A 15096-nucleotide genomic window follows, 5' to 3' on the forward strand; every position below is an offset into this window, starting at 1 on the left:
TGTCACTACCTGGATGTTTGGCAGCCAACTTCTCCTTTCTTCCAGAGCAAACCTGACATTCAAATGGCAGCGAGAGCTGCAGCATCTTGAGTGCTGCAAGGATTTTGTTTATTTTCAGGGTAAGCTTTTGGCTGCGGTTTTCCCACAGGCACTGGAATGAAAGTGCTCCCTCCCCCAGCACCCAGCACACATCACACAAGCACAGCTTTCACTCCTGACTTCCTCACGATGACTTTTAAAGATCAAGGCATAATAAAGTCTGGCTGCTTCCCTGCATGTTGGTTAATCCCTTGCAACTGTCAGGTAAAACAGATTTTTTAGGAACAATGGAATTAATCTGCACAACTCCTCTGACATTTTACGGTAATCTGTGTTTAAATCCTGGGGGCTGCTTGGAAAAGTTGACCCCGGAGGTGATTTTAACATGCACTGTGCATATTGATGTGCTCTCCTGCCTCGCTCCCTGATTGCAGGGCTCCTGTCAATACTGGCTCCCATTCAAGGCCCCCAGCGTGAGCCAGCCTGATGGACTGGAGATGCTGGATAAACAGGGAAAGATGCCAGATTAAATACTGAGCACTTCTGGGGAGGTGGTGATGGACAGGAGTAGGTTACAGGTCCCAATTAATGCAGTTATCCTGAGCTGCAGACAGGCTGTGAGGGAAGCCTTTGATTCCCTGGAACCAAACCTTCCTCAGCTCCATCTTTACCTGTCTTTCCACCTTTTGCTTTGATTCCCAGAAACCAAACCCTCCTCAGCTCCCTCTCTTCCCACTTTCACACTGTAAGGAATCCTTTCCAACAGACACTGCTCTATCCAGCTAAAGATGGCAAGAATTTCTTAGGCCACCTCACCCTTCCTGAGCATCTTCTTCACTCTCCCATGACTTTATGCCTCCCCTGCTGCACTCCAGGCTGTCCCAAACCCCCAGACAAAGCCCTGAGCCCCCCGTGCTGCCCTCCCCAGGCTCCTCATCCCCAGCAGTGTCAGCTCAGCCCCTGCACTGCTCCCTCTGCCTCTCTCCCACGGCTGGCAGGTTTAATTTAGCCAATTTTCAACTCTGCTGCTTCCTTTGAGCTCCGTGTCAAGGTTGCTTTCCCCCCTAATGCTGAAGCACATGGAACCCTTCTGGTTTATCACACAAACGTGACCTCCCTGTCTGTCTGGGCACACGAGACACGTGGGAATTAACTTCCAGCTCTCCTCTCCCCTGCTGGCAGCTCTCAGGGAGCTGTCAGAGGGGCTGCTCCCTCACCTGATAGTGCACCAGGGTGTTCAGGCGCTTCCAGTCCCCCTCGATCTTGGTGGTGATGTCTTCATCCTGCAGCACCACGCGAGCGATTCGGCCCTGCCGCCACTCTGGGGAGAGGAGAGCCACAGTCAGAGCTCTGCCCTCTCTGCAAAGCTCTGCAAACCCCACCAGGAGTCACCCCAGCCCCTCTGGGAATTCCCTCCCAGCAGGCAGGGAAGCTCCTACCCAAATCCATGTCAACAGCTCTCGGTCTTTGGGAATAGGGGACGTTTTTGTACACAGCATCTAGGATCTTCTCCTTGACTTGGGTGATGGTGTCGCAGTTCAGCACCTTCACAGGGATCTCTGGGCTGTTCTCGTTGTCTGGGTTCACACAGTTCAGGATCTGGAAGAGAAGAGCCACACCATGCTCTAACCACGAGTCACAACAACCTCTTCCCATAAAAAACCCACTGCAGCCCTAAATGCATCATCATTGCTGTATCTAACATTTTTGTATATAATTTTGTATATAATTACTGCTAGGAGAGGAGTCCTGGGCGTCCTTTTCACTTGCTGCAGAAGAGCAATGCCCAGTGCACAGGGAGATCAAACATTTCCCTCAGCCCAGCCTTCCCAAACCTGCAAACTGGTTGGGACACAGCTCTTCCTCACCCAGGAACACTCCCACCTCAGGCAGGGCCCTGATCCCTGCCCCAAAGGGCAGCACAGCTGAAGGCCAGCAGGACTGTGCAGAGTCACTCACCAGGGTCTTGTACTCGATCTGCTGCCGGATCAGTTTGTCCTCGCTCAGCGAGTAGCGCGCCTCGCCCGTGATGGCATCGATGGGACCCTTCTCCATCTGCTGCTTGATGGCACAGTAGAGCATGAAGAGAGGCTCTCCAGCACATTCCTGCACGAGAGAGGGACACCAGGAGTGACCCAGGGGTGAAGGTGCCCAGTTTGGCACAGGATTCCTCCCAGCCCACTGACTCAATCCTGAGCACACGCGCAGCCCAGGGCTGGAGAGGACAGCCAAGCCTGTGAGCTCCACTGCTCCATGGCTGTGTTGTCTTTGGCAGGGGAAATCCCTCCTGAATCTGTGTGGTTGTAAAAAAAAGGAATTTGAGATCTTGATCTGGCTGTTTGCTCCCCTGGAGCAAATTCAGTGGGGCTTCCAAACCCACAAATTGAGTTAAAAACCATGAGAGCCAAGGCATGAAGATGTGAGAACTTCCCTAAGTACTGAAGAAGTGGAACAGAACCTCCTTTATGTGGGAATTACTCGGGAGAGCTGAGGGCTGAGGCAGGCTGTGATCACGGAGCAGCAGCCCCACAGCAAATTTCCACCTCTCCTTCCTCACCACTCCATCTCCTGGAGCCTGGTGGAAGAGTTTCATCCCAGATCCACCCCGGGGAATTGCTGGAGGGTGAGACAGCAGAGCAGCACAGAGTCCTGCTCCGTGTCTCCTTACCTTGAGGAATTTGTGGAGCAGGAAGGCAAACCAGTTCGTCAGCATCTTCTCTGCCACAGACTCGGTCCTGGGGAAGGCAGGAGGGCAAACATCACACACAGAGCCAGTGCCTGGTGACAGCCAGCCCTGGTGACAGCCAGCCCGGTGACACTCAGCTCCTCGCACGTGGTGCAAATTACAGCCTGGCTCAGTAAATCACTAGGATTTACAGCAGCTCCTGGCAATCAGGAACAGCCGAGTGACAATGGCAGGGAAATTGCAGCTTTCTCCCCAGTCCCACCCAGTGTCCTCTCCCCACATTGTGCCCGAGATTATCTCTAATTTAAATACAATGGCTCCTAATGATAGTTTTTAATGCTGCCTCTGCAGGACCCAGAGGCTTTCCTTAAAGCACCACAGCCCCTTTTCCTGGGGTGGGGTGGCTCTGGTGGTCGCTGGGTGTCTCACATTGGAGCCCCAGCCCTGGCCAGCTGTGACCACGACCTTGGCCAGCTGTGACCACGACCTTGGCCAGCTGTGCCCATGGCTTTGCCTGGCTCAGCAGCACCAGCCTTCTCCTCGCACAACACCAGGATCTGGTCCAAATTCCAGCGAGCCAAGAGGGATGAGTGCAATTCCCTGTTCTCTGCAGCATCCTTTACTCTGGCACTGTGCCCTCTTGTCCTCACCATGAACCATCTCCTCCCTGACTTGGAGAGAGTCACATCCCACTCCAGACCCATTTTCCCCCATAAACAAGGGGCTGCCTCATGCTGTGAATCCCCACAGCACCCCAAATGCTTGGAATTAAAAGCACACACTAGAGGAGCACAGGGCTTGATTCCAAAGCCAAGCAGATCAAGAATAAACAGGAGCCAGAGATTTCAGCAAACAAAAACTGACACCAGTCTGCCAACAGACCTGAGGTCACATCATCCATCATCTCCCAGGATGGCAACATCTGCCAGGAATTTGTGAAAATGTCTGCAGATCCCCAAAGAATTTAAGCCTAAATTGATTAACTGCCTAAAAATTCATCCTACAAATTGACACACACATCGTTCTCCTGTTTGAAATATTTCAGGCACCCAGTTAAAGAGGAGAAGAACCAACAGCCTTCCAGACAGCCCTGGAAAATGGAGAGGCAGTGACACAAACCACAGAATCGATGAAAAACTCAGAAAATAATACATTCAGGACTCCAGGGGGAATATTAATTTAATAAACTACTTTGTTAATAGAATATTAAATGAAGAATTAGCAAGTCTCCCGGTTATCCCTGCCAGTGAAGCAGTGCTGTGTCCTGTTCCTGTGAGCTGCTCATGAAAAAGAGAAAGCTCTGGAAAAAGAACTGAAATGTGGGGTGACAGAGAAGTTGGGGTATTTTGCATGGGAGAATGGAATGGGATAGTCCAGGCCTGGGTCTTCCCTTTTATTTCCTTATCAGAAATACCTGATCAGCCAAACAGAGCAGCACAAACAAACACCTCAGAGCATCCCTGTCCAATGCCATTCTCCAAGCTCCCAGCACTGATTCTCATCCCAGCACAGCATGACCATGAGGGATTTGCAATGCCCCAGTCCTGGGCTCAATATTGAGTTTATCCTCACTGTGCTGTGCTGGTTGGGAGAGAAGAGCTGCTCAGAGCCTCCCTGCTGCTGGGAATGACTTCATGGAGCATCTGCCTAGGGAATGGGGAACTCTGCCTGCCCAGCCTCTGTCTGCTGCTAAAGACCTGCTCCAAAAATAAAAAAATTAGCTCCTGGAGATCACCAGGGCAGAAGAGAATCCCTAGGCTTGGAGAAAACCCTTCTCACGTTGACCACAGAAGGAGGGCACAGCACGATCCAGAGATGATTTTCCAGAGGAGCCTGACGCCAGAGCCTTGGCTGCTCTGCTGGTGTCCTGAGGCACCGGCAAGAAAACAAACCTAAACAAAACGAGCTGAGAGAACCCAAAAAATAAATATGTATTTTATTAATTTTCCCTGCTCTATGTAGGTCTCCAAACTGCTGTTGCCAGCAACCAGAGCAGCTGTTTGATTTAACGTCAACTTTCTTGCTGTCTCCCGCGAGGGGCAGCCGTGGAAGAAAGAGAGAGGGGGAAATGAGGAAGAAAGAGGGAAAGAACTGAGTGTCAGTTATCAACTGCTGCCACCAGAGAGCTCAAAACGTTTTAAAAAACAGTGTTTCGCTTCATGGCTGATCACTCCTTATTAAGTCAGGGTGAGGCATTCCAGGCTGGGCTGATTTGGACACCAGCACTGGGGAACAGGGGTGGGACAAGGCTCCAGCCTGAGCTTTAATAGGACCTGGAGTATCAGGACAAGGAGTAAAGCTTTTAAATTAAAAAGGAGTAGATGCAGACTAGAATAAAGCAGGAATTTTTGTGATAAGGGTGGTGAAACACTGTCCCAGACTGCCCAGAGGGGTGGAGGATGCTCCATCCCTGGGAAGATCCAAGCTGCCTGTGAAATGGGTAAATCCCAGAGCAGGACAGACAGCCCTGACTCCTTGCTGGGTGCTGCAGGGAGGAGGGGGCACAGCTTTTATCGCCATCCCTGTGTTTTTTGGAGCGCCAGGAAAAGTCATTATTGATGGCTGAGGCAGAAGATGCCTTCCCAGCGACTCGTCAAACCACGGGGGAAATTAAGACGGCTTCCTTCGCCGAGATGAGTTATTGCCTCCGCAAACACAGCCAGATTTAAAGCAATTTCCTGTCAAGTATATTCATTGTGGCTGGAGGCACCCCTGAAATGTTCCTGGAGCTGTGAAATCCTCCCCTCGCTCCAGTGAGGTGCCAGCAGAGCCTCAGCACTGCCGAGGGGCAGCACTGGCCAAGGCCAGGCTCTGCAGGACCCCCGAGGATGTGGAGAACAGGGGGAGCCTTTTCCTCATGCCTGCTGATCTGCCCCAAAATTAATGCTCTTTTTTTCCTTTTTTTCTTTTTCCTTTCTGCCCCTTCCCAGCACTGTCTTGGGTGAGTTGCTCAATCCATCCTTGAGCTCCTTGCCCAGCTGTGGCACACAAATGCTGCTCTCCAGGCAGAGCTGCAGGATCTGCTTTGAGACCTGTGAACTCCCAGAGCAGGGCTAACCCCACATCCTGGAGACAGCTGAGGAAATGCATGGGAAACCTCCATGGAGAGCAGCAATTCTCTTCCAACCCCAGCACCCACAGAGCCCTCAGCTCACAGAGTCCTGGAATTACTTAGGTTGGAAAAGACCTCTAAAATCATCAAGCACAACCTGTGATGGATTGATTCAACTGGAATAGGGGAACATGAGAACCTGAGAGATTGCTGTGTGACATTGGCGCGTCCACCTCGTGGTGTTTGGTGGTTGGTTGACTTGGGCTTGTTGTGCCTTAAAGTTATGTGAACTGATAACCAGTTAACTGCTTAAAAGATGGTTTTTCCCCAATAAATTGCTCTCCTTTGCACCTGCCTGGGGTCTCAGTGTTGCTCATTAGCACCATAGCTGGGGAATGAACTCAACACTCCCCCACCTCCCTGGACAGCCCTTCCAACCCTTCCCATGAAGAAACCCCTCCTGCCTGGGTGGCTGTGCCAACCCCTGGCCCCATCCCCTCCTCATCCCCACCCTCACCTGCGCAGGAGCAGCTTGGGGTGGTTCTTGTTCTCCAGGTTCTTCTCGATGAGGTCAGAGAGCAGCTGCTTGAGGACATCAGTGGCATATTCCAGCTTGCCCTGCAGCCCTGTCATGATCAGTGATGCCACGTTGCCGCGGTCGCGCATGGAGAAGCTGCGCTGCAGCTCCAGCGTGCGGATGAAGGTCAGCAGGAACACCTTGTTGTTGATCAGCTGGGCAAAGAGCTTCAGGGCCTTCTCCACGCTCTGCTGCCCATTCCCCTGGACCTGCAGGGGGAGAGCAGGGCTGTCAGCTGTGGCGTGGGGGACAAGGGACAGGAGGGCAGAGCTGCATTGCCCTGGGGTCACCCAGGCAGTGCTGGGGAAATCACAGGATCAGGGAATGGTTTGGGTGGGAAAGGACATTAAAAATCATCTCATCCCACCCCTGCTATGGCAGGGACACTTTCCATTGTCTCAGGCTGCTCCAAGTCCTGTCCAGCCTGGCCTTGGACACTTCCAGGAATTCAGGGGTAGCCACAGCTTCTCTGGGAATTCCATCCCAGCCCCTGCCCACCCTCACAGGGAACAATTGCTTCCCAATATCCCATCTAAACCTCTGTCTTTCAGTACGAAGCCTTTCCCCCTTGTCCTGTCACTGCAGTTCCTGATGAAGTGTCCCTGTCCAGCTCTCCTGTCACCCCTGCAGACCCTGGAAGGTGTTGTGAGGTCTCCACACAACCTTCCCCTCTCCAGGCTGAACATTCCCAACTCTACCAGCCTGCTCCAGCCCCTTGAATGGCTTCCTGGCCTCCTCTGGACTTGCTCCAGCAGTTCCATGTCCCTCTCACGCTGGGGGCACCAGGATGGTTTAACCCTTGCTGTCCAAGCCAGCACCCACCTTGCAGGGCCTCAGCATCCCTGGATGTGGTTTCTGCTCCATCCTGAGCAAACCTCCCCCTCCCTGTCCCCCCAGCACAGCTCCCCTCAACCCTTGCTGGGAGCTGCACTCTGCACGCCATAAAGCAGCAGCTTGGAGGCTAACGGCCCCAGAAATGACACCCAGTTCTGCTTGTTCTGCACAAAAAGTGACACTCTTGTAAGTAAATTAAATACTAATTTAGACTATTGCTTTATTATGGGCCAAGTGTAAAAAATTAATTGAGGCTTTCAGCCAGTTGCGGATTCAAGTAATTCATTACAAGTGAAAATGATGAACTGCACCAAGCAACTCTTTACCAAACATCTTGGAGAGTTATGTATTGGTTTTACTAACGTTACATAATTAAGCAACTGTGTAATTGGCAACACATTTATCACTTCTGCAATTCTGTTTTTCATGAGTAAAACAAAAAGCATTCATATTTGTTTGCTGGAGCATCAGCTTCTTTGGCAACTCCAACAGCAAACATAATGCATGGAGCTGGGAAACTCGGAGCAGGATTGGGCTGGGAGAGGCTGCTTCTGTTTTAGTGACACCACAGCGACTGCTTGGTGCTGGTGGTGAGGAAAAGGATCCAAAGGGATGCATTAAAGGTGGGAAGTGCCTGTCTGGAAAAGGAATCCAGGTGCTCTGATGGACCCCTGTACATTCCCAATTCCTCCGTATCCTCAGTGAAAACCTTTTATATATTTTTACACATGCTGGTGGGAAAACCAGGGAGAAGGAAGCGCTTGCTCAGAGGCTGGAATGCCTGGGCATTCCCCTTGCCCTCCTGTGGACATGCACGGGAACAGCAGCAGGATGCTCCTGCAGGATGCTCCGGCCACTCAACCATCCCCTGCACCCTGAGCTGACTCAGGAGGACTTTAAAGCACACCATAACTGCTCTGCCCTGCTCTGCTGCTGCCCTACAGCAATATAAACCCCCATAAAATAAAAATAAACCAACACCGGGGAGGAGAAACCGACAGGAATCCGGCAACGTGGGAGGAGATAAAACTCCAGGCTCGGAGTTCAAATGAACTCGGGGCTCAGCCTGCTGACCCCAGGGCACCCCATAAGCTTTGCTATGGAGCCATAAAGGTGCTGCAGAGCTTCCTGCTGGCTTCCCTGAGGGCTCAGGGGAACGTGGAGAGCTGGAGCAGAGGTGAATTATTTACCTCCAGCTCCCGCAGCACGGGGTGATCCTCGATGCCCGGGAAGAGCACCCTCATGGCGTAGGTGCGATAGTCCAGGTAGGGGATCCCCGAGCGGTCCAGGTCGCTGGTCAGCTCGTTGATGTCTGTCTGCAGCTCTGCAAAGGCTGGAGGGGGGAGAGAACAGGGCAGGGAGAGCTGAGCTCCAGCAGGCTTGGGGAGGAGGTTTTGGGGAGGGGTGGTTGCCTGCTCTCCGCTAGGCAGGGCAGGATGGGTCAGCCTGGGGAAGGATTCTGAGGAGCTCAGACAGCCTTGGAGAGTCTGAGCAGCCCAGGGAGGGAGAGCAGCACTGCTTAGAGCAGAGATGAGAACAAAGCTGTGCTTCATTTGTATGCAGTTCACACCTGTGCACACACACCTCGAACACCTTTAAAGGCTGCTTGCAGAAACAAGGATCTATTTCCATAACTTGGTGCCTCCCCTATTTTCCTTTCTTCTTGCTCTCCTCCTCTATCAACAGTTGCCAAGATAATCAAATCTGATGCAGATCAAATCCAAGCTGCTGCAGGGGTCAGGAAGGGATTTATTCTTCCTCTCATAACGCCGTGTTCTACAGCTGGATGTGTCTCCTCGTGTTCCCTCTCCAAAGTGTGACACGCTGGCTCAGGGAGGCCTCTGTACCCCAGCTGGGCTCTGCCAAACCCAATCTGTGCTTTCCCCTGAATATATCTCAATTTTTGTCCTGTGCTTTCAAGGCTATCCTTGAAATCAGCTGAACAAAACCAATGCAACTCTCTCTCTCTCTCCACTATGAAATTGCAGTTTTATTTTATTTTGATTGATTAAGGCCCTTTCCAGGTGGAAGGATGTAGGAAACAAGAGCAGCACACCCCAAAAGCACCTCACCTGTGGGGTGAGGGGGGCTCAGCTGCCTCCTTGCATGGACTTGTCCATGTGGACACCATTGCCAACCCCACGGGACACCCCTGGAAACCCCATGGGGCACCCCTAAAAACCCCATGGGACACCATTGCCAACCCCATGGGACACCCCTAAAAACCCAAAGGGACACCCCTGCAGACCCCAAGAGGCTCCTACCCATCTCCCTGCTGCAAACCCTGCAGCACTGGGAGAACTGGGACCCCAGAGAGCACCCAGTCCTTGGCAGTACCGACCCTCCTTGCACTCCAGGGCCACCCGGGACTCCAGGTTGTCCATCTGCATCTGCAGCCTCTTGAGGGTGAGGTCATTCTCGCGGGACTTGCGCTTGTAGGCGATGAGGACGATGATGACGATGATGAGGAGCAGGGAGCCGCCGGCCGCGATGCTGACGATGGCTGGCAGGGTCAGCAGGCTGTCCGAGACGATGCTCACCGAGCCAGGAGAGAAGATGACTCCCCCAACACGCACCTGCAGGGCACAGCTCAGGTCAGCAGCAGTTTTGGGGTGTCTGTCAGTGCCAAACCCCGTCCTGCCAACCCCAGGGACTGTGCAGATCCCTTGGGAAGCACTGAACCACCTCTGCTTGGGAATGTGAAACTCCAGTTGCCTTCAGACACACATGGGGCTGCTGGTGAGAACACAGGGAGGCTTCAAGTGATGATAAATGTGCCAGCCCTTCGCTATCTGGGCTGTGTTCTTACTATCTGATGGCTCCATTTGACTTGCATTTTATAAGCTTTCAACTCCTTTTCGTAAGCCGTGGACATTAACAAGGCCCTGATCACTCCACTGACAAGAAACCAGAGTGAATGCAAGGGCAGAGCAGAAGAGGGGAGAGAAAACCCTGAGTGAAAACTGTGGAGCAAACAGGCTGGAGTTAACACCAGGACAGGCTTTTCTTGGATGTGCCCTGGCCACAGATGTGAGCAGCTCTCAGCCAGGCTGCGCTTCTGGGAGTCACACTGTGATAATCTGAATATGCTTTGGATGCTGAACTTCAAGGGAAATAAATCACAATTACAATCTCATTTGGGCTCTGCTCAATTCAGCAGCTGGGTTTGGTCTGCAACAGGAGCAGAGCAAGTGGTGATGCCCAAACCCAGAGCAGAGGAAGGCACTGACTGCTATCCTGGATGAGGCTGCTGATCCAACCACTCCAGGGTTCAGATGTTCCTGGCTCCTGCCTCGGGAAAAGGCAAAACCTTTCCATCCGCTTGGCAGATCAGGTCTGGCTCCGTGGGCTGATTAAATCCCTCCAGGAGGGAGAACACTGGGAATGGTCTCAGCTTCATCCGGAGAGAGGATGGCACTCAGTGCCAAAGGCACTGCCAGAAAGATTTGTTCCTTCTAGAAGGCTCTGAAGGGCATTTTTCCTTCTGGAAGGGAGTGACTATCAGGGAAGGACAAAGTTTCTCCATGCTAAAGCCCATCAATATTATAAACTTCCAATTAGACATCCATAAAATCTAAAATCTTGCACTAGGGATTGTGTTCAGCATCCAAGCGAGCTGGGGGGTTAGAGAAGGAGGAGAAAGGATGGGAAGGAGAGAGGGAGGGGAGTGTGATGAGACCTGTGGCCATCACTCACCATCACTTTGTGCTGCCCGGTGAGGTTGGGGGGCTCACACAGCAGCTGTGTCTCGGACACGGTGACAGCGCAGGGCGTCTCCCCGATCAGCACCGTGTAGTTGAGCTTGGCTCCTCCCGGGGCCGGCGGGCACAGGTTCCTGCCCTGGGGACACGGGGACACAACACCGGCAAAGATGCAGCACATTCCTCCAGCTCCCAGGGGAACAGAGCTCTGTTCAGTGACCCCATTCTCCCCACTCTCTCTGGGATTTTTGCTGCTCTCCCCACGGGCTGAGCGAGGCTCTCCTTACCTTCAGGATGATGGGTGAGCCTGGCTTCTGCTCCAGCACGCCTGTGGAGCTCAGCATCTCAAACGTGGGGTTGGGGTAGTAGATGAACTTGGTGTCGTTGTAGACCAGCAGGGACTGGACGTTGTTGAAGATGAAGCCGAACTCGTCCGGCCGCTCCACGGCGTCCAGGCCTGGCCGGTACTCGGCGGTCAGCGGGGGAGCCAGGCAGGCCAGGGCTGTGGCATTGACCACCTTGCACACCTGGGGGAAGGAAATGCCTTCAGAGGGGCAGCAGGGAAAGCTCTGCCCTGAGCTGGACAGTGATGCTCTGATGGCTGGAATGTCCAGCAGATTCATGCTTAGCTGGAAATATTTAATCCAAGCTTGATGCTCCGTGATCTTAAAGGTCTTTTCCAACCTTACTGATTCCATGAGGCATTACAGCCCTGGTTTGGGGTAATTTCCTTCTCCTCCAGCCAGCACGAAGGCACTGGGGGAGAAATGGAGGGCGAGCTCCAAATGAGCCACATTTCAGCGGAGCTAAAGGCTTGCACAGCAGCCCTTATTCCTTTTTCTTTATTTTTCTCCCTTTTCTTTCCACTTTCCTCCTCTCTAGCTCTGAAACAGACCCACAGGGAATACCTGTTCCCTGCTGCAAATGGGTGATTAGAGGCAATTCCCAAATGCCAGCGAGGGAAGGGAATGGATCATCTGACACTGGTGGGCAGGAGGGAACATGAAGGTCATCTCCTGCGGGGCTGAGGACACCCACAGCTCCTCCAGCCCTCAAAGCAGGGAAATCGCTGATTTATGGGACTCTTGCCTTGTAAAGCAGCAAGAGCCCAACCATTTGGCCTCCCTCCATAAGTGAAAGATTTAATTTCACTCAATTTTGTGTCTTCAGAATTATTTTTGTAGCACTATAACTGCAAGTGCTAGCAACAAAATTAGATGTCTTTTTAAAAAGAGCTCAGATGAAAAAGGTCTTGAGGGGGAGAAAAGGAATAGGAAAAGACCGCTAAGTGATTTGCCCTTTCCAAGATAATACAGATTCAGTCACAAAGATCACTGCATGGAAACAATATATTTCAGTTTTACTCGATCAGAATAATTTCTGAGGTCCTGGAGGTACAATTCTTGCAGCACGCAAGAGCATTGCTTGGTCCCCATTTAGCTGGGGCTTCATCTCAGTTTCTCACTCATGGACTGAAAGAATATAGATAGGGAAAGAAGGTAATTTGTCATTTTTATGTGTCAAATTCCCTCTTCCCAGTGCCCCCAGTTTGGGAGGAAGCAGGGAAATACCCCCAGAGCAGCTTTGGCTGTGGCAAACCTCCCCATGCAGGCAGCACTGGCACCACCCAGGAGGGGATGCAGGAGGATTCTCCAGCCAGCAGCAGCTACTCACGTTGACAAACTCCTTGCCGTTGTACTTGACGCGGATCCTGGGCTCCTGGATCACGTCCAGGTTGGAGCCAGTGACAGTCAGGGGTGTGTGGCCGCTGTGGGAGAGCCAGGAGAGGTCTGATCAGTGGGGTGGGGTTTGCACAGAGCCCCACAGTGCTGGGGAGCTCAGCCCCGGGGACAATATCCATTGGGGTTAGGGTGAGAGGATGAGCACGGCCCGGGGTTCTCAGCAGTGGCAGTGTCCCCCTGATGTGACAGCAGCAGTCATCCTGTTCCTCACAATAACTCTGGGATAACCACATTTTGATTAATATCAGCTTTTAGTTTTCTTGGTGGCTGCTGGATTTGCTGTATTCCAGGCCTACAAGAAGGAGCCTTTGAGGAGCAGTTGTGTCCTTCTGCAGCAGATCTGGGCTGTAGCTGTGCTCCCAGCCCAGTGCAGGCTCTGCTGTCACTGCCTGGGTAACACAACCACCCTGGTAACCCCAGAGCTGAGTTCTGGCAAATGCAGACCCCAGGAATGCCCAGCCCTGACCAGCCCAGGGTCCAAAGAGCCCCTCTTTTGGCCCAAATGTGTGCTGAGGAGCCCCGGGCAGGGCAGGGCAGGGCAGGGCAGAGCCCAGCAGGGGCTGTCAGAGTTGTCACCTGGCAATGCTCCACTCGGGCTCGATGTGCTGCACCTTGGGGTCATCGATGTACTCGAACAGCAAAGTCCTCTCCAGCTGAGCCCGGTCCACGCTGACAGAGACATGAACAGCCCCCAGGCCATGGGCTGAGGGTGCTGACACACAAACAATCTCGTTCATGGATCGCCTGCACAAGAGGGAAATGGGAAATGTTAATGGAGTGGTGGTGTAGGGGCAGGAAACGGCCTTTGTCCTGTCTTGGGTAGCTCTGTGAAGGGCTGAGCCATCAGCCAGCCCCAGACTGACACCTGGGGAGCTCCTGAGATGGGCAGGAGGGTTTGGCACGGGAGCTCTGCACGGAGCTCTGCCCACCGGGAGAGCAGCGCAGCCTCCCTGAATCCCTCTTTGTGCCAAACTGCAGCTCCCGCATCCCCCTGAACCCTCTGCCTTCTGCTGGGCGTGTGAAAACAGATGGCTGCCTTTTCAATGGGATGCATCGGCTCAGTGAAAAGCCAAATTCTTCCCCTCCCCAGCCCAGTGCACACACGAGGCTCTTGTGAGCAGCATAATGGCCCCGTGCAGCCCCCGCCTGCGAGGGGCGACGGCTCCGGCACCGCTGCCTTGGGCTTTGTGTCCCCATCAGAGCGGGGTGACCTCGGCTCGGCGCTGCCTGGCTGGACACAACAGACCATCTGCTGCCACCAGAGCCCCGGAGGAGGTCGAGGCAGCGGCGCAGTGAGCACTGCCAGAGCACAAAGGCGCCGGTGGGTGGAGGGATGGAGAAAGGGAATGAGATCTGAGCATCCAGAGCAGAGATGGGAGATTCCTTGGACACTGATCCTACAAAAAGTGCTGGAGGGACGTCCCTGGCAGGCCAGTGCTCCTGCACAGCCACCCGTGGTTGTCCTTCCTGCTCAAACCTGCCCCCAGCTCGCTGAAAAGTCAGTGTTCTTTCCGTGGGGAGAGGGCAGGCAGGTCTGCAGCACCTCATTGCCAGGCTGGCACTTTAATCAAAACCTGGCACTCCTGAATGGGCAACCTTCACCACCCTCACCACCCTCAGAGGCTGTGGAGGGGTCTGAGTGGCTGAGGCTCAAGGGCAGCAGTGTCCCTGCTCTGCTCCCAGCAAAGCTCTGAGTCTGTGCCTGGCAGGGGACAAGGTGGGGTCCCTTTTCGGGGTCCTTGCACACTCCCTGCCCTCCCTAAGGAGTATGGGCATTCAGGAGGGCATGGATCAGCAGGTACCACAGTGTTCCCAACTCTGCCTGTTGGGCTCCCTGCTCTGCTGCTGCCCACCCCAGACCCTGCTGTCCCTGCCCAGCCCTGGCACGAGCTGCAGAGTGACGCAGGGCTGCTGGCAGAGCAGCTCCCGGCTCCCTGTGATCAGCTAATTAGCTTTCTGTGCTATTATTATGTCGTCATGGTGAATCTACCCACTCCTCCGATCAGAGAGGGGAGAATGGGGGAAGCTGTAATTAGAGGGAATCTCATTAGGAGCTGCTTCATCTCATCAGGCTCCCCCACACCCTCGAGTACAATTGGAGTTCATTGCCTCAAAACAGTGCAAGGCAAACCAAGTGCACAGCAAGCCCCACGTGAGGGATGGAGCTGCTCACTCACTGCTCTCGCCTTGGTCAAGTCTCTGCTTCCTGCTGCAATTAAAACATCCAGGGAATCCAGAGATCTTCCAGGCTCTGCAGGTCAGGAGCTGCAGGCTGCCTGAGTAGGGTCAGGTATTTAAGGGATGATATTCCAGGGCTGATCCTACCCTTCTGCTGGAGGTGATGCTGTTCCCTGGGTGCCTCTGAGGGAGCAATTTGGCATCTTTGTTTTGGATATGGGAGGAAATGTTGATGGATTGGTTACACTGCTGAACACCTGGAGAACTGAGGTGCACTGGGAGGTTTC

At 53.3% G+C, this 15096-nt stretch overlaps 1 protein-coding gene across 3 annotated transcripts in view; it reads right to left on the minus strand.

Annotated features, from left to right (window-relative positions):
* PLXNA2 (plexin A2) overlaps positions 1-15096 on the minus strand; it is a 137927-nt gene that overhangs the window by 15507 nt on the left and 107324 nt on the right. For all 3 annotated transcript variants that reach the window (XM_085044352.1, XM_085044353.1, XM_085044354.1), the window contains exons 16-26: positions 13208-13375; positions 12564-12657; positions 11177-11416; positions 10885-11028; positions 9530-9764; positions 8379-8521; positions 6295-6563; positions 2708-2774; positions 1999-2145; positions 1479-1638; positions 1257-1360 (exon numbers count right to left, since the gene is read on the minus strand). In XM_085044352.1, the coding sequence (XP_084900478.1) occupies positions 1257-1360; positions 1479-1638; positions 1999-2145; positions 2708-2774; positions 6295-6563; positions 8379-8521; positions 9530-9764; positions 10885-11028; positions 11177-11416; positions 12564-12657; positions 13208-13375 (1771 nt within the window). The remainder of the gene's footprint in view (positions 1-1256; positions 1361-1478; positions 1639-1998; positions 2146-2707; positions 2775-6294; positions 6564-8378; positions 8522-9529; positions 9765-10884; positions 11029-11176; positions 11417-12563; positions 12658-13207; positions 13376-15096) is intronic.

Source organism: Lichenostomus cassidix, unplaced genomic scaffold, assembly GCF_008360975.1.
Source record: "Lichenostomus cassidix isolate B80296 unplaced genomic scaffold, HeHo_3.0 unassigened_scaffold_chr26, whole genome shotgun sequence".
NCBI lineage: Eukaryota > Metazoa > Chordata > Aves > Passeriformes > Meliphagidae > Lichenostomus > Lichenostomus cassidix.